This window comes from Danio rerio, chromosome 16 (genome assembly GCF_052040795.2).
Source record: "Danio rerio strain M-AB ecotype USA chromosome 16, GRCz13ab, whole genome shotgun sequence".
NCBI classification, from domain to species: domain Eukaryota; kingdom Metazoa; phylum Chordata; class Actinopteri; order Cypriniformes; family Danionidae; genus Danio; species Danio rerio.
Window position 1 is genome coordinate 42,896,963 of NC_141036.1, and position 27,386 is coordinate 42,924,348.

Sequence of the window (27,386 nt, forward strand, 5' to 3'; positions counted from 1 at the left end):
CCATTCAACACAAGCGAAAAGTGAAACCACTGGATAATCGTTTGTGTGATCAGGTCCAGCATATTAATCTGAGGTACAGCCATATGTATATGTATTTGGACCAAGCAACATCTCCAGGTTCTCTTAATATGCATCCCTGCTTATAAATTAGCACCAAAATTCAGGAAAATCTGGAACTATATTCATAAACAGTATACTCAAAGTTCAGCAGTGAAATATTAAAAGGAAAATACAGTATTAGAATTAACACATTACTTTGAGCAAACTTTCTCTTAATTTCTTTCTGCAGCAATATTACAGATGTATACTGAATATGACTGTACTGTATAGGCAAACAAAAAAAAATATTGGGAAACAAAAAACTGAAAAAAAAACAAAACCCCAAAACAATCTGGAACACATAATTATAATAAGGTTGCGCACTACAAATAATGAGACGTAGCGCTTAAATGTGACACAAGTATCACAAGCACATCTGGGGCCTAAGCCTTTTTGAGTTGTCACCAGGAGCCGTTATTATATTATGAAAAATGTTGCATCATAAAAATCTCTTTGATAAACATTCACTGTTTTTATTTGAATTCTGGGTTTATGTCGTATATCTGCTGCTTGTTTTGTCAGGGTCTGCAATTAATCTGCACCATAAACTAAATGTTCTGTTTCTGCAGCAGTTTCTACAGCACTTCCGAGAAGCAATTTCCTCACAGGTTTTAATTAAACTTTTCCCAGAAGTTCAAAACACAAGGGCTGTAAACAAGTGAAATAGTGTACTGTCAAAAATAAATACACAAACAAACAGCAACAACAACAACAGCAACCATAAAAATATGATGCACTCATTTTACTGAACTTTTTTTGATTTGTTAAGCAAAATGTGTCCGCAAAGATACAAGAAACTAACAACTAACACAAAAACAAAGCCCCAGATCTGCATGAGGAAATTAGCTTCAGAAACTGACTTCAGAATGCAGAATTGAGAATGTAGTTATAGAACAGAAAACAACAAGAATAAAAAATACAAAAAACTAAAATAAAAATGATAATTGAAAAGATTTACAACATCTTTTTGAAGGACACGATTACCAACAATGTATATGCTTGATATAAAACACAATGTTTTACAATATCAATTTAAAAACGAAAACATCCAGGTTAATATATATTTTTAAATACGTTTATTTAAGGCATTTACAGTACTGACTGGTCTGATTCTGCACCAACTGATACACCAAACACCTCTGAATCAACTCTAATTAATCGAAATGCCTCTGATGGGCATCATTTTCAGTACTAACCAATCTAAAAAAGTCAAACTGGCTCATTTTCAGTTCTAACAAATCTAAATGTCTCTGATCGGCTCGTGTGCAGCACTAAGTAATCTACATGCTTCAGACTGGCACAGTTTCAACACTAACTAATCAATATGCCTCGGAAATATAAGCACCTGTGATTGGCAGCTTTTTAGTGTTAACAAATGTAAATGCCTCTGATTGGCACAGTTTGATAGAAAACTAATCCAAAAAGCCCCTGATTGGCCATAATATTGCAGCATGTGCAGGAGTTGGGGAGCACTCAACAAACTATAGATCCCACACATCATATTTTGTCAAGAAATAGTCTGAAATTAGAGGTCCAGAAACCATTGAGTTCTACAACTGCTTGAACATTCCCCCGTCCTTCATCAAACCTGCTCAAAGACAATGGATTAATACATCTACTATATGATAATGCAGAATGGTCACATCCTTTAAACACTGTTGTCATGCTGCTGCGGGTTCATTTTAGGCAATTGGTGACTCAATGAGTTGTGGCTGCTGTCAAATTGCTCTCAATTTCAGCAGCTCGGAGCGGAAAGAGTGGCCGCGGTCAAGCTCATGCTGTTGACATGAATATTGAAGGATCTTTTTCTCCTAAATGAGTCTGTAAACAAGATGTGAGGGCAGCACTGGCAACGCAACTCGCAGGAATAAGTGTCAAGGAGCAGTTATTTCTTTATTTAGAGCATCAAAAAGCGCAGGGCTATTGATTTGAGAGGCAAAACAGCTCCTCGGTTATTTCTGTCATTGTTGAATCATTAAACTGATATATTAGGCCCTGCGCTCTTCTTCCCTCTTCCTCCCTGTCTGTTTCCAACATCATCAGTCCAACATTTTTTGCTCTTTTTTTTATTCATTTGCTTTTGGGAATACATTTTTCTTTCTTTTTTTTGTAATGGATTCTTTGATTTGTCACATATGACTTTTTTTTGGATTTTTGCAATTAATATAGGTTTTGGGTAAACTAATCGCAAGTTCACATTTTAGTCAGTTGCATAATAATAGCCACTGTATTTCTGGAAAGATTTAGACAACCTTTTTATGTACTGTAACTTAATAAAAATTATGGCTTGAAAACTGTCAACTGATTTTGTTAGGGGTGAAAACACTAAAAATCTTGAGGCTTGAAAGTTTTTATTACACTGTAAAAAAATGTAATGACAAAGTCAAAACAACAAATATTTTTATGTTGTGTAAACTTATTTTAATAACTAAATCAGGTTTCAACAAAGAAATGTAAGTTTTACATTTTAACTTAATATTTTTAGTAGATTGAAGTTGAAATGAATTGAAAAAGTCATTTGAACAAAAACAAAATTAGAACAGCAATTATTTTCAACAAAAATAGACAGCAATAATTTTCTAACAGTGTACTGTACAAATTAAACTTAAATAAAATGTTCGGTCCCACTTTATATTAAGTGGCCTTAACTAATACATACTTACATAGGAACAAATAGTTTGTTACAAGGTACTTATTGTGTAAATACATGTATTTACTGAGTACTTATGCTTGATTAAATACATGTATGTAATTACATCTGTAATTAACTTTTGTAATTACATTTGTAAATACATTGTTGACCATCCCTTAGACCTTAACCTACCCTTAAACCTACCCATGCCACCAAACATGTCCATAGTTAGTGACACTTAATATAAAGTGGGACCAAATGTTTTAGTTATCTCAACTTAAATCAAACATTAATTTTGCTTTGACTTAGTCCCTTATTTATCAGGGGTCGCCACAGCGGAATGAACCACCAACTATTCCAGCATATGTTTTACACAGCGGATGCCTTCCAGCCACAACCCAGTACTCTCTCTTATATTTACACATGCACTCATACACTACAGCCAATTTATTTAATCCAATTCACTTATATCACATGTCGTACATCAATTAAATTGACTAAAATATGAAGTTTGTAAATTAAAAAAAAAAAAATTGTTTACAATTTAGTTTAGTTACAATTAAACCAGACAAATAAATTAAAATATAAAAACAAAGGAACATAAAGTTATCTTAGCTTTTGACATAACTTTTTTGAAACAAACAAACAAACAAAAAAAATAGTACTGCAAAAATAAACAACAAAAATACAGCACAGTAAAATAAACAAAGCAAAGCATTAGCAAAACATTAAGTAAATAAATGAACCACAGTTCAAAACTCTAAATACATCACAGGAAATACTAAATAAATAATAAAATGTAAACAAAAAAGCTAAAGTTTTTTTATTTATTTATAAAAAATAGTATATAATAATTGTGAGAAACGTTAACTAAATGAAGCAGTAAAAGACTTAAATTATAGGGAATAAACAAACAAATAAACAAACAAACAACAAATAAATAAATAAACAAAAAACAAACGAACAAACTTAAAAATGACAAATACATAAAATTACATATTTTATTAAATCTAATTAATCAAATAATAATGTAAACAAATATTTAAAACATAAAATATTAAGAATGAATAAAAATTAAACAAATAAATAAACTTTTTTTAATAAAATGCTAAATTAATCTAAAAGAAGCACGGCAAAATATGTTGGTAGGTTTTGTTGACAAATATGACAAAATAGTTAAGTATAAACATGGACAATTAAAGTACATTTTTTGTCAATTTATACTGTATATAATATAAAGAGTATAAATTAAAAAGCAATAATTTAAATAGAATAACAAATAGACATACCATGAAACAAACTAAGAGAGCCAGTAAATAAATAAAAAAACAGGGCCATTTGAATCCATTTTATCAATCAATCGCAGGAACTGTCAATCTCCGTGGATGATTGATAGGTCTGTAGACGGCCCTTGATGTCCAGAACATAAAACACAGATTGTCAATTACACTACAACTGATATCTGAAGTGACTTCCAAATGCTTCCAAAATTTTGGCTCGAATGATTGGATCGCAGCATGTTTTAAATATATCTAAACATCTACCTGAAATGGATTCCAGGATTATATTGGTTTTACAGCACAATTTTAACGGCCATTTGGCACCCAGTGATAATTTCAACTAATTTTACAAAGGAAAAAAAATGCACTAAAGCTGCGAACAGCTGGGGTTATAAGGAGACGTAGTACAAAATAATCACAAACTGTGCAGGGCATGAAGATAAAAACAGAGTGTCACCAAAACAAATGGCTCATGTTTACATAGATTCAGAGCTGTTAATTCTCTATAAATCGATGCAGCTTTTGGATGGGTCTCTGGAAAGCTCTCCAGATCCTATAGTCTGTTATGGCACTGAACCAAACTGTGTGGCTTTGAGCGAAAAACCCCCTTTCACGTCTTCTATAATAGGGTATGGAAACATGATGTGTGAGATGCGTATGGTCCAGGCATCTCTTAAAACCATTATCCAGGACGTAAGTGAATAAAAGACATTGGGATTTGAGAGGTGAGCAAGAAGTGATCAACACTGGTGTGAAATTAACTAAACAGCTGCACTTTTAGTGTAATTATACTTTTAAAAGGGTTCACCAGAACATAACAATCTGTCGTTATTTAGACATTACAACTCTGCATTGGAATAGATTTAAAACACACACACACACACACACACACACATACTTGTTTTTGTGCCCCATGGGGACTTGTGACTAGAAGGTTACATATGGGGACAGCAATTTCTAAATAAAATTAAGCCATAATTTCAACTCATATGTGTCCAGGGGATTTTTTTATCATAAAAACAATAATTTTTTATCAAGAATTCTGAAGTTTAAAAAAATGAATTTTTGTCAGGTTTTTCTATTCTTGTGGGGACGTCGCTATTTTGTCTTACCACAAGGAACCACCAGGTGTCAATATGACATACCAGTATATTATCATATTTTTATAATAAGTCACTGTAAGACTACAAATTACATTTAGACAACTATTAAAGAGTTATTTATAGGGGAAAATTGTGTGCATTTATATTTTATTGAATTTTACTTTTATCTTGCATTCTCTGTTTATTCTATGTTATATTACAATAGACCATTTCTAAGGGTGTAAACAGAAAAAAGTCTTAGCTTTTTTAATAAAATAAAATGTTTATCCTGCTCAGTTGTACACATATGTTGTTTTAATGTGCATTTAAATAATGTATGAGCATCTTGGCATTCTATCAAGCATTTTTTTTATTAGATATTCTGCGATACGCATAAAAATTAACGGAGACATAGCCAAATTTACGAGAATGTAAAAACTCAATACAACTCGGAAGTGTTTTAGTGTTTTAAACATTTATTTAAATGTTAACGTGAAAGTTTTAGTATACTGCTCTTTAAGCAGATGCATGTTGAGTTTTCTTAAACAAGATTCACATACATGTTGCCTTTAACAAAGACAAAACTGGTGAAGGCTCTTTTACATTTTTTTGCTTTAACGAAATCAAACTTGTTGCTTTCAACAATCATGAAAAAAAAACAGTGGTGAAGGCCCTTTCACCTACCTTTCACATTTTTTTTAAGTAATATATTTTCTTTCTTCCGGCAAACACGAAAAAAATAATTAGATGAAGGTCCTTACCTTTCACAATTTTTTCTTTAGGGAATCAATGCGATTTTTTACATAAAATTTCACCCCCTCCCAACTTCTATTTTGAAGTGCTGCTGGGGAACTTTCGATACAGTTCATGCACTGGGCTTTACCAGGAACCTTTCCAGACATTATGAATTCCATCATTGTCTTCTCCACGGCCTTGATCTCCTCCACAGACCACCTTCTTCGCTCGTTTTGTGAAGATCCTGAATAAAATTTAAAACATAATTAGTGAAAAAAAGACTTAAAGACCAAATAAAACTAATTCATGGTCTTCAGTGTGTCTCATTGTTTTTAAAGTTGTATACACATTTTTGCTAAAATTTAGTTGATGGCTGACAATCTGTCATGTTTACATCACCCAGCAATAAAAGGAAAAAAATGCTTGCAATTAGTCACCATGTAAGTTTAACTATTCTCATAAATTACAGCAAGATGTCTAAAATTTTTAGTTATTAGTTATTTGTGAGCTTCTGCATGCAGGCCACTTTTCATATGCTAACGAATATGTCATGCTATCAAAAATCAGATAATTTCAGAAACTGATTTTTATTTGTTTACATTCAAATCAGTTAAGCAGCTGCAAAGAAAACCACATTTACATACGATTCTAAGGTTTGACAGATCAAAAGCAGTAGCTAAAAAATGACTAATTATGACTTTTTTACTGTACTGTACCTGCAAATGCAGCACTTTTTTGTGATTCTGCATCAACTTTGTGAGTCAACAACATGATTTAAGGCTTTAATTAAACAGTATATGTAATATTACTGCTGCCCCTATATAAAAGTGCCCGCAGTATGGAGCAGGCAGTATTGATTGAATTCATGGATAATGACTAGAAGGAAATCCGTTTGTGACGTCTACCTTGCATGTACATGAATAAACTTTAGAAGAAAAACAGAAAGGGCAACTTATTTCAGAAGACATTTTAAAAAACAGCTTACTCTTTGTTCTGTGCGGTTCCTGCAAGTCCTTGCTAGTCGGCTGCAGTTTTTTAGGATTCTTGCCTCCTACAAACATACGAGTACAACTGAGAACATTATTCAGTAATGGCACAGAATACCTACTAAGTAAATTACCAGTAAATGTGTCACACATGTATTTAAGAAAATATTAGCAGTCGAAACAAAACATATTTTCACTTTATCCTCAGGATATAAAAATATATAATATAGAACATATAGATTAGAAAAATAATGAAAGCAAGTAAAGGGCAAATCATAAAAGCAGTGCACAGAATGAATTTTATTCACAATTATAACAACGTCAGAAGTTTTTAAAGCATCTTTTTTATTTAAATCTCATTACCTTTGGATGGTTCTTGGTGTTGTCCAACCTCAGCAGACTTCTTTGATTTCTCTGAAAAACAATACATCTCTTTTAGCACAAGATTTTTCAATAATAACTCCTAAATACCAATATCAGACCGTTGTCACAGCCACCTCCCCAACCTGAATCCCAGTACACCTGACCACAGTTCCCTAATAACTGATTAATTACACCCCTCATCAGTTTCCTTTATAAGCAATTACTCTGCACTTACCCATTGCTACTTACCTGTTATTGTCAACACATTTGTTCATTTCGCTAACCAATCCTTCAAAGCTTTCAGTATGGCCACAGAAGCACTCTCGACCTCCAAACATTTATTCTGTTTCCACCCAGGTTCATCCACCATTGGCAATTTCACTCACCAGACTTTGACAGTAGCTAGTGGGTGGAACGAGACCGTGCTCATTAGAACCTATCAACAAAGCTTGAACCCAAACATTCGTTCTGCTATTATGATGTACAACACCATTGAGTAATGGTGTCTACCTATTGCCTATTCCAATCACTATCTGCTTGCCATATCTCCAACGCCACTCACGAGCTTGCCTCCTATGCTGCCTGTACTCCGGTACCAGATCTCTTGCAAGTGTACCTTACCCACGTCTCAAGCACAGAAGCTGAATGCCACCTACCTGCTAAAGTATGTTTATTCTGCGCTGCCCCTGGACATTTATTCATAGACTGCCTCATCAAGCCCCACGTCCAGTGTTGAATCCTGATACCCAAATCATGTCAGTGGTCGCATCAGAGTATTCTGCATTACAGGATGTCTTTAGTAAATGGGCAACCCCTTATCTTCCATCTCATCAGACATGGGACTGCACTATCCAGCTGCTGCCTAGAGCACAAGGCTATGGAGGAGTGTGTGGAGGACTTAATCATCAATCTCACTGCCTGCTTCCAGGTTCTTCTTTGTGGGCAAAAACAATGGAAGTCTCCATTATTGCATTACATTTACATTTTACATTTAGTCATTTAGCAGATGCTTTTATCCAAAGCGACTTACAAATGAGGACAAGGAAGCAACTTACACAACTATAAGAGCAACAGTGAATAAGTGCTGTAGGCAAGTTTCAGGTCTGTAAAGAAAGTATAAGAAGCAAGAACATTAGTAATTTTTTTTTTAATTAGTGGAGGAGCCAGAGAGGCAATTGCAGATTAGTAAGGAAGGTGGAGACTAAATAGTTGAGTTTTTAGTGGTTTCTTGATGACAGCGAGTGACTCTGCTGTTCTGATGCAGTTAGGGAGTTCATTCCACCAACTGGGCAGATTGAATGCGAGAGCTCGGGAAAGTGATTTCTTTCCTCTTTGGGATGGAACCACGAGGCGACGTTCATTCACAGAACGCAAGTTTCTGGAGGGCACATAGATCTGCAGGAGTGAGAGCAGATAAGAAGGAGCAAAGCCAGAGGTCGCTTTGTAAGCAAACATCAGAGCTTTGAATTTGATGCGAGCAGCAACTGGCAGCCAGTGCAAACAGATGAGCAGTGGAGTGACATGTGCTCTTTTAGCTTCATTAAAGACCACTCGTGCTGCTGCATTCTGAAGCAGCTGAAGAGCATTAAATACCACACACTGAACTCCCAGGTAGTCCAGTTGCCTTACTTACCGACTGGAAGATGTAAAAGACAGCTTTCGTCAACCCTTTTGGTACTGCAAGTACCAGGTCATGCTGTATGTACTCCCCATCTTCCCAGCCATCTTTCATTATGCAAGGTGTTTTGTGAGTTCCTCCATTGTTTTGTTATTGTCTATATTGAAGACATCCTGATTAACTCCCTTAACTTGGCCAAATAGTGCCAGCACATCACAGCGGTCTTATAACATCTTTGCCTACAAACCCTTCTGTGCACAGATGACAACCTACTGGGACACCCAGGCAGTAGAAGACCCTCTGGCTCCTGCAAGCTTGGTATTGGTGGCACAGTGAATGCCAGTGGCCAAAGATGTCATCAGCTCCATCCGTCCCCAACATCACATAAGAGTATCAGGAGCCTCCTCTGGAGAAGACTGTAATCTCAGGCAGTCACCACAGCCACCTTCCCCACCTGAATCCTAATCAATCCGATCAAAATCCCCTGCTTACATTTTTATTGCACCTCTGCGCTCCATCATCAGTTCCTTTTATTAACAGTCACTCTGCTCTTACCCAGAGTTTGATCTACGGTTCACACCAATGAACTTACCTGACTCACCCATTGCTACTTACCTGTTTGCTGTTGTTGGTTCTTTGTGTCCTGGTGCCTTTGTCTCCTGGTCTCATTGTTTTCTGTGTTCTCCTAGATTAATACCACTACCTGCACACAAAGACTCTAAAATAAGCAACAGGCCAATAATGATTACCTGCTCCACTCAGTGCGATGTTCAGACCTAACTTTGTTAACCGCATCAGCTAAACTCTCCCACTCTATTTTTTTCTTTTGTTATTAATTCTGGAGGACAAACTTGCAAATAAAACAGTTTTTCTCTGGTCTACCTCCGAAAACAGCACCTCACATTCACATTCTGTTCAAAGTTCCTCTTTTTGCTTCATTTTGCCGTTACTTTTTCGTTGGGTTTTGCCAAAGTAGAGTCATTAGCATATTCATACGGGGGAGGAGGCAGGGAGGGGTTTTGTGCTCGTGCATGTTGCGCTCAGTTTCACGTTCATTCAGATGTACAAACAGAATATGCGCGAGATTTGGCGTACGCAGTGTTTCATACATCTGAATTTTTTTCTGTGTTTTAGTATGATTTCCACGCAAGTCTTCGTACATGAGGCCCCTGGTCTCTTGATTTATCCTGTCTCCAGTCTCACTGTGTGCATGACTACAGCAATGACACCCAGTTTTTTTTCCCAAGTAATGTGTACCATTTTCCACCTTTCCCATCATTTCCCTTCAGTTGAAGAACATTGAGAATTTAATAAGATCATAACTAATGAGAATGTTTAAAATAATACTTTTAATTGTCACTTATTGTGCTGTGTGCTTTAAGAATATGTTGTCCTTAATGTTTTTTTTCGGGACTAAAAGCAAGCTGAAAAGAAAAGTGAATGATGTGTGTAAACAGCAGAAGTGATTTCCTCCATGTTTAGGCGAACACACTTTCACTTTCATGCAATGAAGATAATGCACAGAGGAAAGATGACTGTGGAGCTGCATTTTTCACTGGTGTCTAAACACCAAGAGCTGTATGATAAACACAACAGCAACAACAATGTCAGCAGGAGGACATTATTATGGAGAGTAGCAAACATGATTTAATACTGAGTTTCATTTCACTTTTCTTCCATGACATGTACAAGCCTTAACACTGACAATACATGACAATAAACCATACATTTGCTTTTATTTTACTATGTTTGTGGTCATTATTCCTTGCTAAGCACAAAACAAATAACACACATTACACATACAGTACCTGCTGAATTTGAAGGTGAGGCACCATTTCCAGTTGACTCAATCTCATTTTCAGACTCGGATCCATCACTGTCCAGCAAAAGTTTCTCTATAACAGATAAAATTATTAGGCAACAACTTTTGAATAACATTCAACAATTGTCTATAACTAATGCTGGTGTTCCCGGTAATAACCCGGGAATACTTTACCTTGGGGATCAATCTGGATTTCATCCAAATTCTGTCCTTTAAACTGTGAAAGCTGTCCTCGTTCCATGGCCATCAAGACTTTGCTAATTTTTGCTAGCTGCAATGTGCCTTCAGGAAGTCTGTAATATTGCCTGTGGACCCTGATGTCATGCCCTAAAAAATCTGCGAGGTTATCCATTTCATTCTCTTTTAAGTTTAGCACCTTGGACATAGTGGCCATGTGCTTTCGCAGTTTGGTGGAGGACAATGCCTCGGGGTGCTTTGCTCCACAGCTTTTTGCTATGTTACGAATGACGTCAGATCCTCTGAAGAAAGTGAGAGCTTGGGGTCTTCCGAACATAAAGACGTTCTCATCTGGCACATCACAGCTGCGGCGAGTCTTCACCAACAACTCCATTGAGACGACCATATCAGGAGTGAGTAAAATGGGGACTTTTCTGCCACGTTTTCCTCGGACTTCGATTCTTTGAAAATGACTACAAAGTGACTTCTCTAGATCGGACAGAGCAAGCTCAACATCCGGATGAGTTGAGGATGTGTCCCTTAATGTAAACGAATTAAGTGACATCTTAGACACCTCTCCTTCCCTTCTTCGATTAAATAGTATCACCTGACAAAGCGTGACTTTGGCAAGTTCTGCCCAGTGCTTCATACTTTGTTCTTCCTCAAGTCTTGCTTGATATGCCTTACTTTGGCAGTCAAGATACTGATGCATTTTCTTCACATCTTCCGCAAACGGAAGAAGCTGTGGACAGTTCCATTTAACTTCACTCAAATTACGAAGGGCCTGGGATGACACACACTCACTCCATTTAGTGTCACATATTTGCTTGAAGGCTTGCACGTTGCTAAGACTATTCTTATCATCTGCCATCATGGCATCACACTCAATAATGCTGGCCATCTTCTTGAGGTTGTGCCCTAACTTCAGTGCTAAAGATGGTGTTTTAAATGTGCTTGTCTCTTCGTTCAAGCCAGCTACACTGTGAACTGCTTGAATAACATAAGGGAAATTAGCTGGAATAAAGAAATCAGACACCTCCTTCAGCTTACCATTTTTTTTCCCTTCGAGGACAAGACGTCCAGTTTCACGCATTTTTTGCCTGATGTATTCATGCTTCGTAACATCATGGCCATGCTTATTGAAGAGATGTTGCCCTAATTTCAGTATGATTTTCTCTTTGCGGACAACATGGGTTATCTCATCGTCATGCATATCAAGCACCATTTTCCAAAACCTTTCACTTATACTGTCTGGAACAGGTTCAGCATATGAGCAAAGTGACTGAACACGAGTTTTCCCTGGCTTCATTTTGTTAATTTTCTGGCTCAGCTGGCATCTTTGCATATGCCGCCATAGCGATTTTCTTTTTAGATACGCTGAACAGTTAATGCAGTGCAAATAATCACTTGCATTTACTGGTGCAGTGGATTGTTGTTTAGGAATCACCGTTCCTCTTCCTTCACTGAGTACCTGAGCGTTATGACATCGGTTCCCCTTATTCCTTAACAAACTCAGCTGTATTTTTCGCTCTTTAGAGCCTTTCGGAAAAGCAATCGCTCTTGCCACCTCTGGCTTATCTTTATGTTTAGACTCTAGGTGACGTGCGATTTTACTGAATGGTTTGAAGCAGAATAGGCAGTAAAACTTTTTGTTATATAGTCTGGCTCCATCTTTTTTTTTTTTGAGCATCATGACATTCACATTAAGATTATTGGGTGAATGTGATTCTTCATGTTCTCCTGATGAAGAAGATTGAAGTGAACTGTCCTGTTTGTCAGATGCAGAGGATTGTGAAGGAGACGCACGTCTTTTTTTACATGCTGGAACATTTGAAGTTGACTTTACCTTTTTCTTATTATTACTTATCTTTTTTACTAAACTCTCTACTTTTTCTGAAGTGTTACTGTCAGACTCTTCAGTATCTGGCACGTAATCATCCTCACTGATATCTGATCTTGATGAAGATTCTTCTGAAGCATAACCAAGTATTTTCTTGTTAAGCTACAAATAAAAGCCACAAGTTAGAAATCAGAAGTGACAAGACCAACGACATCTTAAAATTATGTGTATATCTGCAGCCACTGAATCGCTGGTAGTCATGACAGGCTACCAGTTTGTAACATTTTAAAAATATATATCTTATTTTGTGCTAAAAAGAAAAAACTGTGTTTTCAACCTTTTGAGGCTAAGTAAATAGAAAACAAAAACAATTTTTGGGGTAAACTATAACTGTGGCTCACTGTCTAGACTGCATACTAAACACAGTGCTGAAATCTGGCACAGGTGCTCTAGTGCATGCTAACACACTACCAAATTTGGGGGCCAATTGCTGACTAGAGAGCACTGCAAACTGAAAATAACAAGTTTTGATGGCATGGTGAAAACACAAATCATACTTAACATAAGACTCACCAATCAAATTGAATCATTTTACACAACTAACCTTTGTTTCACACTTTGAAATCAAAAAATAAATTTTCTCGCGTTCCTCATTTAAAGTTTTTATATACGCCTTCATATAAAAATATTTAAATGCGTGTATGTGTGTGTGAGAGATCGACGAACGAGTGCTCACTTCACTGCTCTGCAGATGCTGTGAACGGCTGGGTATATTTATTTTGGAGATAATATAAAATATGTTACGTACATACGTTGCTGCTGTTACGTACAAATTACGTATCAACTCAACACAATAATATCATATTACATCTAGACAAAATAGCCTAAGCTATATTAAATTAATTTAAAGAAATATTGTATATAATAAAAACATTAAATAAATAAACCAATATAAAATAAAAGCTATATCAATTTAGGTATATATAATTCATATAAATTAATTGGTTTCAAGCCATTTTTAACTTTCATTTTACAAAGGCCTATCTGGAAAAAAAGATATTTTCTAAAAACAATAAACAATGGAGGAGTTTTGAAATATTATTTATAAAGTATTTGGAGATGATGATATTAATCAAATCGTGCAAACAGAGCATTTTTGGGTGAGCGAAAGCAAAACTACCTTCTTCTTGTTTTTTATTATGGCTGGTGCGCTCGGTCATCCCTCTGTTAGTGGCGAGACCACTCGATGCACGATGCCAGCAGTCGGCCAGCGAGTAAACTAATATAATGAATAAATATACATAGGCCTATGCGTATACATCATTTAATGCATTTAATAGGTTTGCATTCTGCACTGCGAGTCATTGGCCTGACAGTGGAAACGCGACATAATTTCAGCCTCACTGCTCAAGCTCTCGGACTATTGGCTCAGCCCGGCCCGATAAAAGCCCTGGCTCGCACTAGCCCAACAGTGGAAATGTATGGAGCTAGATTTGTTTCTTTATTATTCAATCAAAAATATTTAGTTTTAAAGTAAAATTAAGTATGTTGTAATTAAAGAATTAAAGATTTCAAATAAAAAACACGTTTATTTAAAAAACTTATGTCAATGATAATAAAATATTTTGGATTGCAAAAATAAACACTTGTCCTATTATGCAGTTACCACAATTTTCATTGCATACTCATTAATTTTGCTCTCTTTTCTGCTGTCTTTTATTGCACATCTAGAATCTTTGCTTGCAGGTTGAAATATTTTGCTTGTGAGTTGAAAAGTTTTGAACCCTTGAATGCCGGGGTTAAATTTGTGTCTTTATTACTCAAACAAACATATGAAGTTTGACCAAAACTAGGTAGAATGCAATTAAAAAATTAAAGATTTAAAATAATAAAAAAACATTTATTTAAAAAAATTCACACTACAAAAAATAAACTATTGCCATGTTATGCGGTTACCACCAGATTAATGCACTGTGTGCTCATTTATTTTGCTTTCGGTTTTGTTTCATTTTTTGCTAATCTAAAATCTTTGCTTTTGAGTTAAAAAGTTTTGCGAGTTGAAAACTGCAGCTCAGTGGGCGGGATCTTCTGAAACACCTTATTCTATTAGTCATCTTGATTGAGGTCACCGGTTGGCCACGCCCATTACATTTTCGCGCGGTTGGAATGGACTGCCTTGCCTTCTGTGACAGGAGCGAGCTATGGCGAGCAGCAGGTCTTCTTCAAGGTAGGTTAACTGAAACTGTATAATAACTTGTGTATTACCATACATATTTCCCATCTAAATATGTTACGACTGCTAGTATTAAACTCTGTCTAGTCAGTGATATTTTTGAATTCTCTCGATAAACTAACATTAGCTGTCGGCCATCAGTACTGTACAGTTGTAAAGGGCAACGCAAGGCCAGAGTAATTTGGAAAATATACATTGATGTATTATTAAAGTCAGGCTTTTTGTCTGTAGATGATGGCCAGGTGTACAGTAGGTCTGCAAACAGACTGGGATACATTCTCGGCAACCCATTAATCTTCAGTTAGTTTCCAGACAAAAGCTACTGTGTCTTTGAACTGGAGCATCATATTTATTCTCCACTGTTAGAAAATGTAGTAACTCAGTGTATGTATATTTCATTACAAACGTGACAAATATTTATTTAGTATATTTCGTTTCGCATATAAATGTTAGTTCATACATTAGTTAACTTGAATTAATTATGAACAGGATATCTGTTAAGCAATAATTAATCTTTGTTAATGTTAACTAAACATATTAATGCATAAGTTAAAAAATGATGGTGAACGAGTTTGTTTAGCATAAACTTTGGTAACGTTAACTTAGTCATGTTCTATTGTATCTCCTTATATTAACAGCTTGATGTTATTAGCCAATGTTTATGGACAAATACAATAATGTATTTGTTCACTGACTAGATAACATAACTAAATAAACAGCATTTATTCAGTAATACTACATTTTTGTTAACGGAAACTTATACAAATAGTAATGTCACTTAATGCAGCAAATACTGAACAACTCACATTCTTCAACAGGCATGTCATTCATGTTTGTAGACTTTTTACTAACATGATTTATCTCTAGCAAAGCATTAGTTGAGGGAATTAGGAACATTGTTGTAAAATGTGCACTACTTCAACACGCTACATTTGTAAACTGACTTACCACTAACCCAACATTATAACTGATGTGTTACTAACATCTTTGGGTTTATTACAAAGCAGTAATTAATGATTTTACTGGATATATATATATATATATATATATATATATATATATATATATATATATATATATATATATATATATATATATATATATATACATACACATATATATATACATACACATATATATATATACATACACATATATATATATATCAGGAACAATTATGTTAGTAAAGAATTAACGTTAGAGAGGTGCACACTTCATAATAAGCTTTCTGATTTCCTTAAAAAATGCTCAGTTACTGAGTGATAAACCATGTTAGTAAAGAGTTTGCAAATGTTAGTAACACAATATACAATGTTGAAGTCGTTTTGAAAAGTAACAGGGCAGTTTGCAGGTTATCTTCGCTATATAATTTGTTTAGGCATTATTGCAAATATTTGGTCTTTAAAGGAACTGGTATAAATCAGTTGTAAAGTAATAAATGTATTTATAAAACAACAATACATAGACACGAGAGATATGTGGATTATAAATATTACATTAATCAGAACAATTTTCTCATCTGTTTCTTCGATTTATTCTTACAGGTTGATCACTCAGTCTTAGCGGGCGTAAAACATCTGCTTTGACTCCTCCGATGTCCACATCTGGGCTGACTCCACAGACGTTTACATCTACACTGTCTTAAATCAACGAATCAACATCCACAATGATTCCACAGGCGTCTCCATCTGCATTGTCTACTTAGACATCAACATCTGCACTGACTGACCAGACATTTATTCACTAAACTCTTCAATCACCACCTGATGTGTGTTGAATTATTTTCTGGAATTGTGTCGGATTTGGACAATAGTAGATTTTGACTTTTTATAAGTGATTTTAAATGTATTTTTTTATACATTTATTGTTTCCCTTTCTGGAATTTATTTTGCATTGAAGAAATATAAATGTTTTATTTTATTTTATTAATTCAGCTAAAATATTTCCCAGCTGTAGCTTTTAATAACAAAAATACTGTTACATAAATGGTATAATACACTTTACTGCAGTATAGTAAAGCACTATAGCATGTGTCTGTATAAATTATATTTTTATGCGGAAGACATGTGTAGAAGATACATTTATTTAGTAGTGCATTTGCCAACATATACGTATTTTTTATACGGTATACGGTTTAAGTAATAATACAGTAGTAGTAGGGATGTTAAAAAATGCCTGTCAGCTATAATTTAACATAAAATCGTGGCAGCGACCTAAATCTACCTTTTAAAAATGAGTTTACAGTCCATCTCATGTATATATATATAACGTTTTCACGCGATTGTACTGGACTCCTTTAGTGACCAGAGCGAGCAACAGGTCTTCTTCAAGGTAAGTTAACTGAAACTGTATAATAACTTGTATATTACCATCCACATTTTCCTAAACTCTGTCTAGTCAGTGATATTGATGAATACTCTCGATTGACTAACATTAGATGAAATATGTGCAAGATATATATATATATATATATATATATTAGATATATATATATATATATATATATATATATATATATATATATATATATATATATATATATATATATATATATATATATATATATATAAATAAAACAATACATGTGTTCAAAAGTATGTGCACAGCTGAGACGTGCACAACTGTGTTCTCCATCGCATCTGCATCCAGATTATATTGGTGGACTTACAGCTAATCTGACTGGACAGAGTTTAATACTAGCAGTCGTAACATATTTAGATGGGAAATATGTATGGTAATACACAAGTTATTATACAGTTTCAGTTAACCTACCTTGAAGAAGACCTGCTGCTCGCCATAGCTCGCTCCTGTCACAGAAGGCAAGGCAGTCCATTCCAACCGCTCGAAAATGTAATGGGCGTGGCCAACCGGTGACCTCAATCAAGATGACTAATAGAATAAGGTGTTTCAGAAGATCCCGCCCACTGAGCTGCAGTTTTCAACTCGCAAAACTTTTTAACTCAAAAGCAAAAATTTTAGATTAGCAAAAAATGAAACAAAACCAAAAGCAAAATAAATGAGCACACAATGCATTAATTTGGTGGTAACCGCATAACATGGCAATAGTTTATTTTTTGTAGTGTGAATTTTTTTAAATAAATGTTTTTTTATTATTTTAAATCTTTAATTTTTTAATTGCATTCTACCTAGTTTTGGTCAAACTTCATATGTTTGTTTGAGTAATAAAGACACAAATTTAACCCCGGCATTCAAGGGTTCAAAACTTTTCAACTCACAAGCAAAATATTTCAACCTGCAAGCAAAGATTCTAGATGTGCAATAAAAGACAGCAGAAAAGAGAGCAAAATTAATGAGTATGCAATGAAAATTGTGGTAACTGCATAATAGGACAAGTGTTTATTTTTGCAATCCAAAATATTTTATTATCATTGACATAAGTTTTTTAAATAAACGTGTTTTTTATTTGAAATCTTTAATTCTTTAATTACAACATACTTAATTTTACTTTAAAACTAAATATTTTTGATTGAATAATAAAAAAACAAATCTAGCTCCATAGAAATGCGGCTAATGACTTGTGATGGCTTTGGAGAGTTTAGATGTTGAAAAATACAGTTCTATGAATCACTAGTGGCTGCTTACCTTTGTCTCTTCTTTAGCACAAGCTGTCACCTCATCCACTGCAAATTCTGTCACAGAAGACAGGAATGTTATTCAGGTTGACAATGAACAATGCCAATATGGCTGTTCATACTAAAGTAAAACATTCCTTTCAGTAAAACTTCAATACATTTTTTGTTTGTTTCCTTGTACTAGTTACAGTTCTAAAACCCTTAAAATAAATATCACTATAGGATAACAAATCCAGAAGACTTAGCAAAAGCCTTATCAACAACACACAGAACACTTAAAAAATAATGTCTATGTTTAGTTAACCATTAAAATAATGCAGGATTATGCTGGATATTTCTTTTTTTAAAGGTTGTGCTCTAACAAAGTTAAACTCAGGTTAGTCTGGCTCAAAAAGTGGAGTATGATTCTTATATGTAAGGATTATTTTGAGTACTAGCTAACAGGACAATTCATGATCTTAACGTTACCTGTGCATCCAGAGTATCTGTCACTTTTATCGCCCTGCAAGCACAAGTGTGATAATCAGTCAAACATCATGCTCTAACATTACCTTATACTGTCATTACAACTGCAATACTGTAGTATAATTTGACAATAATTAAATATTCAACACTGTGAAATAAGACTAGACATATTTATGACATTTGACTGAAAATTAGCATTTTTTAAATCTAGAAAACTCCCTTATAAAACTAGAAATATTGTACTGAATTAATTTAAATTGTCTCTTGCATTACTGAAGAACAACATTCCTATTTTTGTGGATAAAAGTAAATAGATTTTGCCTGGCCAGAGGCCTGCTGCACGTGCAGGTCGCTAACGTTAACAATAACAAAAATTATCAAAACATCTTGGTAAAAATATGCAGTCTGGCAAGAACATGAATTCAAACAATATTTCAAAAGTAAACGAAGATTACACGTAAATGTACGCAAATATAGTAAACGTTTAATGTACAGTTAAATTGCAAAATCTCTTAAGCAATTCCAACGTTTGGCTTAAAACGCGATCGTAAGAATCTAACTTTAACGTTACAGTTAAAGTTACCCTAACTAATATTATTGTCAGCTTGATACATTAATCTGTACTTTCTGCAAAGCAGCTTCGAGATTATGCCGATTATCAAAAGCGCTTGAGACATAAAATAACGCGATTTTTATGATATAATATAGTTGCAAACAATACATAAACATAAACATTCGAATATATTGAAGTGATCGTACAAATCATAAACTTACCTGTCCTTCAGACATGTTGACGTCTTCGCGCCTTTACTCACAGCATCCTCTCTGACCCTGTCCTGCTGTGTCGCAGGTGTGTGTGTGTGGGGGGGAGGGGATGGTCGCGGTGGGGACGCAAAATCTCCGGTCACGTGTAATGTCACACACTCTCCCGCGCTGCTTTAGCGCGGGTCGCCGACTGAACCGCGGTCTGGCGCATGCATACACAGCGGATGGCCTTCAGCAGCAATCCAGCACTGACAGCTCTAATGTGTCAGTCGAACTTTTACTCGAAATTATTCAGCTTATTACCCGAACATATTTGCTCTAACTAAATAAATGCATTATGGTTAAAGGGAATTTTAATAGCTTAACGAAAAAAAGTTATAATTAAGATACAAAGAACCCCCTTATTATTAAATGCTGTATTCTGACAACACATAAATAAATGGATCCCATTTAGAACTATTAAAGAATTCACAAAAAAAAAATTCATTAACTATTACAAACACTTGTAATAAATAAAGGCATTCAATCCTGCTGTCAGGGTGTAAATAATACAACATGTGTTTTATTATGTTTCCATTCATTCATTCATTCATGTTTAGTCCCTGATTGGGGTCGCCATAGCGGAATAAACTGCCATTATGTGTCCATTATGTTTTATTATAATACCAACATTTGGTAATTTAACATTTTGGACCACATAAATGTATTAGATGTGATGCATTGACCATGCACACCTACATACATCCATTACTTTATTATTAAAAGGGAATAAACTACTTTTTATTACAACTTATCTGAACATCATTATCAAAACTCTTTAATATGTCCAGTCAATTTAATATGAGCATGTAATACCATCTAACTACATCTTTATGGTATTCTTTAAGGCAAACAGGCCTAAATAAATGCAAGGCCCTTAAAATGGTTTGTTCATCTTCAACTACTGATACCAGCACATCACAGGCCTATCTAATAGAAAGTGTGGCAAAATGAAATGGTTTGTGGGAATATTCCTGAGCAGGTATAATAGCTTACATGATGGTAGCTCCAGAGAGCCTCACAGCACCTACACTGCTCTTAAAGAGAGTCTAGCAGCAGAGCGAGTGAAGCAAGAGTGTGGAGGGGTTGTTGCTGGATCAGATATGTTTGTGGCCGGAAGTTAACGAATATGATTTATATTATCTATTAAATTACCCAATAAATAGTATTTCATTAATGTCTACAACCACCCTAACCGTCACAGTACTGTAAAAATATAAATTATTGTTATACAGTGTCATAAAAAATGCTTCTGTATTGATGTGTATTTGCAGTTCCGGCCGGCCTTGTATCCTATCTACACTTTACTGTGTGGAGGGAGAGAGCTGACATCTAAAGATGGCCTCATACTGTAGATCCATGAACCTGATTCTTCCTGCTAGTTTCAAATTATTTCAACACAACACCAGAAGTAACTGAAGTTGTTTACTGTTATTAATGTGTTATTTAAATGCACCGTTTACTTAGATACTTAGAAGTGATTGAAATGAAAGGTGTAAAACAGAACAGAAAGTGATTCAGAGCTGTTGTTCTCCTTGATGTCCTGAAAAACAGTCTGTATTAATTTTGAAGCTCATTAACGGCATCCTTAAAATAAAAGCAAACTATCTCTCTTTTCACACTTAGTTGTAATGTTCTAGACAAGGTCTGAAACCATGTCAGCACTTCTGTTGCTACTGCCTTCTCTTAAGCTAGATCCACCTTTAGGATGGCATAAAAGTGTCTTCCATAATTTAATACTCCCATAATTCTTGAAAGAATATACAGAAATCCTTAACTTAGAAATAAAATGTTTTATGTATGTAAATCTACTGTACATGTAAATTCCCATAGACTATTGTGATAAAGAGACATTGTTCATTATTTCCAGGATTTATGTAACCCTTGTGAGGGCAAAAAACCATAACGATTTGGTCCCTGTAGACATTTAACATTTGGAATCACGGAAGTCAATGTGCTGCTCTGTTTATGGCAGAAGCCCATCATGTCCAGGCACCTGATGTAAGAAGTACTGGCCCTCTTGAAGCAGATGCTATATCCATTAACAGCTCTGCTAAAAGGACTAAGCTAAAACTTGTGTACTGTGATGACCGGTCCTGCACTTTGGCCTTTTTGCTGCTCCTTGTGTAACGCAGACACTATAGCATGCTTGAATCAGCCATTGCCCCTATACTTGCTCATTCCCTATAGCAGCCCTGTCTTGATGCTGGAACAGGTTTTTAAACTTTATTCAGATCTATTTATTTCACATTGTTCACATGCTTAAACTTCACAAAGACAGATGTAGCCTACTGTAGCCGACCAATTCAACCTAACAGTAGGTCAAAACTTAATTTTTTGACCCATGTTTATTAGTAACATGGTTCAGCCGGGCCAGGTATATTCTGTTTATGTTCTGTGTTCTCGCATCATTCATTCTTCCAAGCTAACCTGGCTATAGGTCTCCATAAGGACACAAGTCTGTTCTCTGTGTTCTCATTTACAATCAATAGTGATTTTCTCATTAAAGTCTGAAGGAAGAAATAAACCCTGTGTTTATTTTAATAAAATGTAGGCTAATCTAGGCAAAGCCAAACTTTAGTTTTTTAAATATAGATGCATACAGTAATACCATTGCATATGAACTGAGTATTACAATAAACCACACTAAAATATTTTAACCTTAACTGGTAATGTATTAATGCAAGAGTGAAATACTGGCTATGCTCCTTTTGATTTATTTATCAATAATGGATATTTATATCCTGAACACATAATGGATATTTGGAATCTGTTGTTAGATCTACAATAAATTGCATAAAGAGCATAATTTTTTAACATATCTAATATATTCTAATCAGTTGATGCCTTGTAATGTAATGTATTAAATAGTTTTTATGCTGGTCCATCAACAGTTAATGTAATAATTGAAGACAAGAAAGGGGGCGCTATAGAGTGGAGACAAAGTGACACACTTTTCCAGAACAATGACGTGGTGGGGACTGCAATATTCTGTGTGACCCCCAGGGGCGCATAGATACACAGTCACACAGAATATTCTCTTGAAAATGATCCCCAAGAGGACATTGGAGAAAATGCATGGGGTGTGTTCTAACACCATTTGGGAGGGGCTAGTGAGGCTTTGCCCGTGGGGACCTCAATTTAGGTCCCCACGGTGACATGAGTCCCCATGAGGCGGTGTGCATTCAGGTTTAAGTCCCCACCGGGATATAAAAACAAGAACACACACACACACACACACACACACACACACACACACACACACACACACACACACACACACACACACACACACACACACACACACACACACACACACACACACACACACACACACACAAAAAGCATTTAATTAACATTGATTTTTTGACTCTCCAACAATTCATTTATTTAAAAGAAAGGGAAGGTGGAATAGAAATAAGCATAAAAAATATTTAGTAATGGGAAAACAAACAAACAAACAAACAAACAAACAAACAAACAAACAAATAAAAAATAAAATAAAATAAAATAAATAAAAAAATAAATAAATAAATTAAGTTAATTAATTAATTAATAAATAAATTATATATTATATATTATTATATATAACTAACTATAAATAACTATTCATTATAACTAAAGAATAAATCAAACAAAAAATAAAAATAAATGAATAATTAATTAATAAAATAAACGGACAAAGTAACAAATAAATAAAAAAAATAATAATAAGTACATAAATAAATAAACACAAGCAAACAAACAATGAAAAAAACACACGAATGCCTTGGGCTGATTTTTGCTGTTTAAAATAACAAATAAATAAAAAAATGAAAAAAAAAATTATATAAATAAATAATAAAACTAACAAAAAGATTTAAAAAAAATAATAAAAATAAATAAATATAAACCAGCAAACAAACTAACATATAAATCTAACAATAAATAAATAAACAAAATAAATACATAAATAAATAAAGACAGTAAATCACAGGGATAATTAAAAATTAGAAGAGAGCAGTAAAACAAGATTAGTTATTTGACAAAAAACAGTAAAATCCATTGCTTTAACAGCAACAAGTTGGCTTAAAAAGTGAGTAAATCACTGTAATTCGAAAATGCTAAGTTGACTTCAGTTACGTTCATTATGCGCATCATTAATTTATTTTATAATTTTTGAGCAGCAGGTTTATTCACTTTAAGTCAGCTAATCTCTTTTTAACAATGTTGTATGAACTTTTTTTTTTTTTAAATAAAAAAATAGTAAATAAATAAATACATAAATAAAAAATAAATAAATAAATAAATAAATAAATAAATAAATCTAAACCAAACCATGAAAAATTGAGAACAATGTAATTGTAATTTTTAGCAATGTAATCTGTTATTTCTCTCTATAAGGTAAAGCCTATAATGCATAAGCAGATGGCTAAGTTTGAGAGAGTCTTACCTCTGTTGTATATTTGGTGACGATGTCTGTGGATGTCACCATTCAAAATGAAAGCTCGGTTTTTCGCTTATAATGTCTTATTGCTTATCGTCATAATATAAAATAAGGACGCATGACTGCTGAGCGGGACTCTGCAAAATAAACCGTCAAACTCTGACCAATGTAAGGGGAGTTTATTGGCAAGTGAATTGTTTTAGCTCTTGAGGTCCGTTTAGAAACTTTGCCGTGTGAAAGTCAACCACACCAAGAACAAATAGCAACAATGTAACAATTTGCAATCCCTGTTTCGGAACAAAATAATCGATCTACAGGTGTGAAAGCACCCTAACAACCACTCAGGACATCCTAGCAACCACACCGCAAAATTATAAAAGCCCCCAGAACACAGCAACCACATGATATGGTAAATTTAGCACTAAAATGACTACTAACAGTTTAAAAGATTTAGCATTTAAATGAAAGACATAATAGCATAACAGAGGCAGTTGCAGGTCAAAACAACAACAGCGCTGGAATACTGATATCCCTACTACCACTCATGAGTACTTCGTCTGTGAACACTGCGTATACGGCATGCTTGAGTTGAGTGATGTTTTTAGTGACAAAATCTCTCAACTGTTCTTATTTGCTCAAGCGCCCGCTAAAAGATGAGATCTTAGCACCAAAGTTCAAACAACTTACGCTCCCTGTTTCACTCTATTTCACAAATGCGAGTTAAGAGCTACTTAATTAAAGATGCTATCAGCTTTCGGTTTCACACACGCCGTTTTAAAAGAGGTGTGTGTGCTTGTGTGTGTACCAGAGGAAAAGAGGGAGCGCCGAGAGGCTATGGATCGATCGGAGAGGGAGTCCGGCCTGTCAGTCAGTCTCGTCTCCCCGAGGGAGGCCGAAAAAGATCGAACACACCGATAAACATCGCATGGAAATGGAGTCAGTCCTCAGCCGCTTCCCAACACTCACAGATAGATGAATGAGGAGAAACCGATGAACTAATGAATGAGTCAATGAAGGAATAAAAGTAGATTGTGAGGATAAATGAATAACAGAAGAGTGTAATTGTCAGCTGGCCTTTCAGAGATGAATGAGGAGGTAATCCATCTAACTGATAAAAATCCCGCTCCCCTCAGAGAAAGGGGCCGCCTATGGCTGAAATATTATAGTGCTTTCGCCGCATTGGCTTTTCAAGTGAAAAATAGGACCCTGATACGGCGGTTCAGGTTACACAAATGTCAAGAAGCAATTAGGTAAGCAAGATTGTTTTGACACTCGTTTTCTTTCATAAAGATGATCGCATATTGAAGTTTGAAACGAGGGGAAGGTGGAGGATTTAGGTGTTTTACTAGCCAGCGGATAACAGATGTTTAAATCACCTGCTTCAAATGAATTGTTTAGGCCAAATTTTTTTGTGGCTATTCGATTACTTGTGCTGTTAATGAGTCTTTTCTCAAATTGCTATTTTAGGGCAATTTAGGATAAATATAATGCATTGGATAAAAAAAGATAAAATAATATTATAATCAGGGTTTCTGCATGATTCTTTAAGTCTAATTTAACCCTTTTAAGACCATTGTGAATTAAATTTTTAACTTATTCAGGACTAAACACTAAGGACTTTTCAGTAAATAGTTTTTGTATTAATGGAAGATCATCTAAAGGGATGTGTTGCTTTAGATTTCTTTCCCTAACAGCTGTTGTGATTTGTATCTCAATTTTGCAATAAAAAAAAAAAATATATATATATATATATATATATATATATATAAATATATATATATATATATATATATATATATATATATATATATATATATATATATATATATATATATATATATATATATATATATATATATGCACACACTACCAGTCACAAGTTTAGGGTCAGTTTTTTTTTTTTATTCCTAAAATTATTTATTAATTCAAATAAAATTATTTCGTTCATCAAGGCGGCATTTATTAAATGTAAAAAACAAAATCTTAAATACTTTTTCAATATTTATTTATTACTTATTGTATGTAGTTTTAAATTAAATTATTACTCCAGTCATTATTGCTTTTATTACTATCACCATTCAAAATAATAGTCTTGTAATATTAAGGGACGCTGACAACGTCATGCGTCGTCAATGACATGCGGATCCAAACGCAGGTTTACTCAGATTGGTCAGGCAAGCAACGGTCGCAATCAAGAACAAACAGATGTATACAAGCAATCCAGAGTCGTGGTCAACAAGAATGGTCAGTACAAGCAGGCAGCAAGTAATGTAAACAAACAAAACAAAGTGAGGGTCAAAACAAGGCAAGACTTCGTAATGTTGACTATTCAGTTTAACAAGACTCAGCAAAGTCTCTGTGTTAGTGTGTTGCAAGAAATAGCCCAATTAATCAGTCTTTAAGAAGCTTCAGCTGTGTGAGTAAGCAATCAGCCATTAGGAACCGGTGCGTGTGTGTGCAGTGCATGACTGGATCTTGTAGTCTAAATAATGGCTGATTTGTATTTCTATGTGATACTGTGTGTTTACCAGCGATCTAAACAGGCTGGATCACTGATGATCGTGACAAATATTAATAATAATAATAGTATATACATACACACACACAGGCTTTGAGATGGACTATTGTTGATTGGGTAGCTTTACTTGGACATAGGAGAATTAAGACCTGCTTAACATGATTTAGGACAAAAAAATATCCCCGCTGAGAATCTGTATATATTTTAAAAATACAGGCATGAGTTTAACTAGCAATCATCATGGCAAATACATCACACTTTTGTACAGTAAATCATTAAAAAATCACTACAAATACAATATAAAACGTATTTGTAATTTATTTGTTTAATGAAACTCACGCAAATGCAAAACATACATTTATTTAAAACAATTAGGTTATACTTAATTTATTTATTATACAGTATATACACAATTAATATAATAAGCTGTTGTAAAAATATATGTATATAAAACCTAAAATCTATGATATGAATTATATGAATACAGCTTTTTTGTTAACACTTTAATTATTAAATGAACATGAATATTTCATGAACTCAAAATGAAGATCCAAGTGGTTTACTTTGTGCAATGGTAGTGATCATAATGTCCGGTCATTATTAAGTCACCTAAATCAAGATCAGCCAATCACTGCAATGCAGAAACACACTTTTGATGCTAAATTGTGAACATCATAGGCTCAAATGTGTTACTTTATAAAAATTGTTGGTAA

The 27,386-nt window shown here is 34.4% G+C and overlaps 2 protein-coding genes across 12 annotated transcripts in view; both read right to left on the reverse strand.

Moving 5' to 3' along the window:
• The window catches only part of tsnare1 (T-SNARE Domain Containing 1), a 506,388-nt gene that overhangs the window by 213,233 nt on the left and 265,769 nt on the right, over positions 1 to 27,386 (reverse strand). For 2 of the 10 annotated variants that reach the window (XM_087284987.1, XM_087284983.1), the window contains one exon: positions 26,975 to 27,304. The exons of the other annotated variants lie outside the window; for them this stretch is intronic. The gene's annotated coding sequence lies outside the window, so the exon portion shown is untranslated. Of the gene's footprint in view, positions 1 to 26,974; positions 27,305 to 27,386 lie in introns of those variants that run through there. 10 annotated transcript variants of the gene reach the window in all.
• Positions 5,552 to 19,752, reverse strand: LOC147840365 (uncharacterized). 2 transcript variants are annotated; one of them, XM_087287654.1, is made up of 8 exons: positions 19,700 to 19,752; positions 18,929 to 18,962; positions 18,471 to 18,517; positions 10,792 to 12,796; positions 10,604 to 10,690; positions 7,178 to 7,228; positions 6,814 to 6,879; positions 5,552 to 6,072 (listed from the first exon to the last, which is right to left on the reverse strand). In XM_087287654.1, the coding sequence occupies exons 1-8, from the start codon at positions 19,712 to 19,714 to the stop codon at positions 5,858 to 5,860; spliced, it is 2,520 nt and encodes an 839-aa protein (XP_087143780.1). In that variant the 5' UTR covers positions 19,715 to 19,752; the 3' UTR covers positions 5,552 to 5,857. The 2 variants fall into 2 exon arrangements, with proteins under 2 accessions (XP_087143780.1, XP_087143781.1); XM_087287655.1 differs by lacking the exons at positions 10,604 to 10,690; positions 10,792 to 12,796.

Bases quoted from the DNA above. Each gene is read 5' to 3' on its own strand.
- LOC147840365 (XM_087287654.1), bottom strand. The intron at 7,229-10,603 runs GTACTGTATGTG...ATTGTTTTTCAG, and splicing joins CTCACCTTCAAATTCAGCAG to AGAAATCAAAGAAGTCTGCT. The intron at 6,073-6,813 runs GTAAGCTGTTTT...AATTTTATTCAG, and splicing joins GGAACCGCACAGAACAAAGA to GATCTTCACAAAACGAGCGA.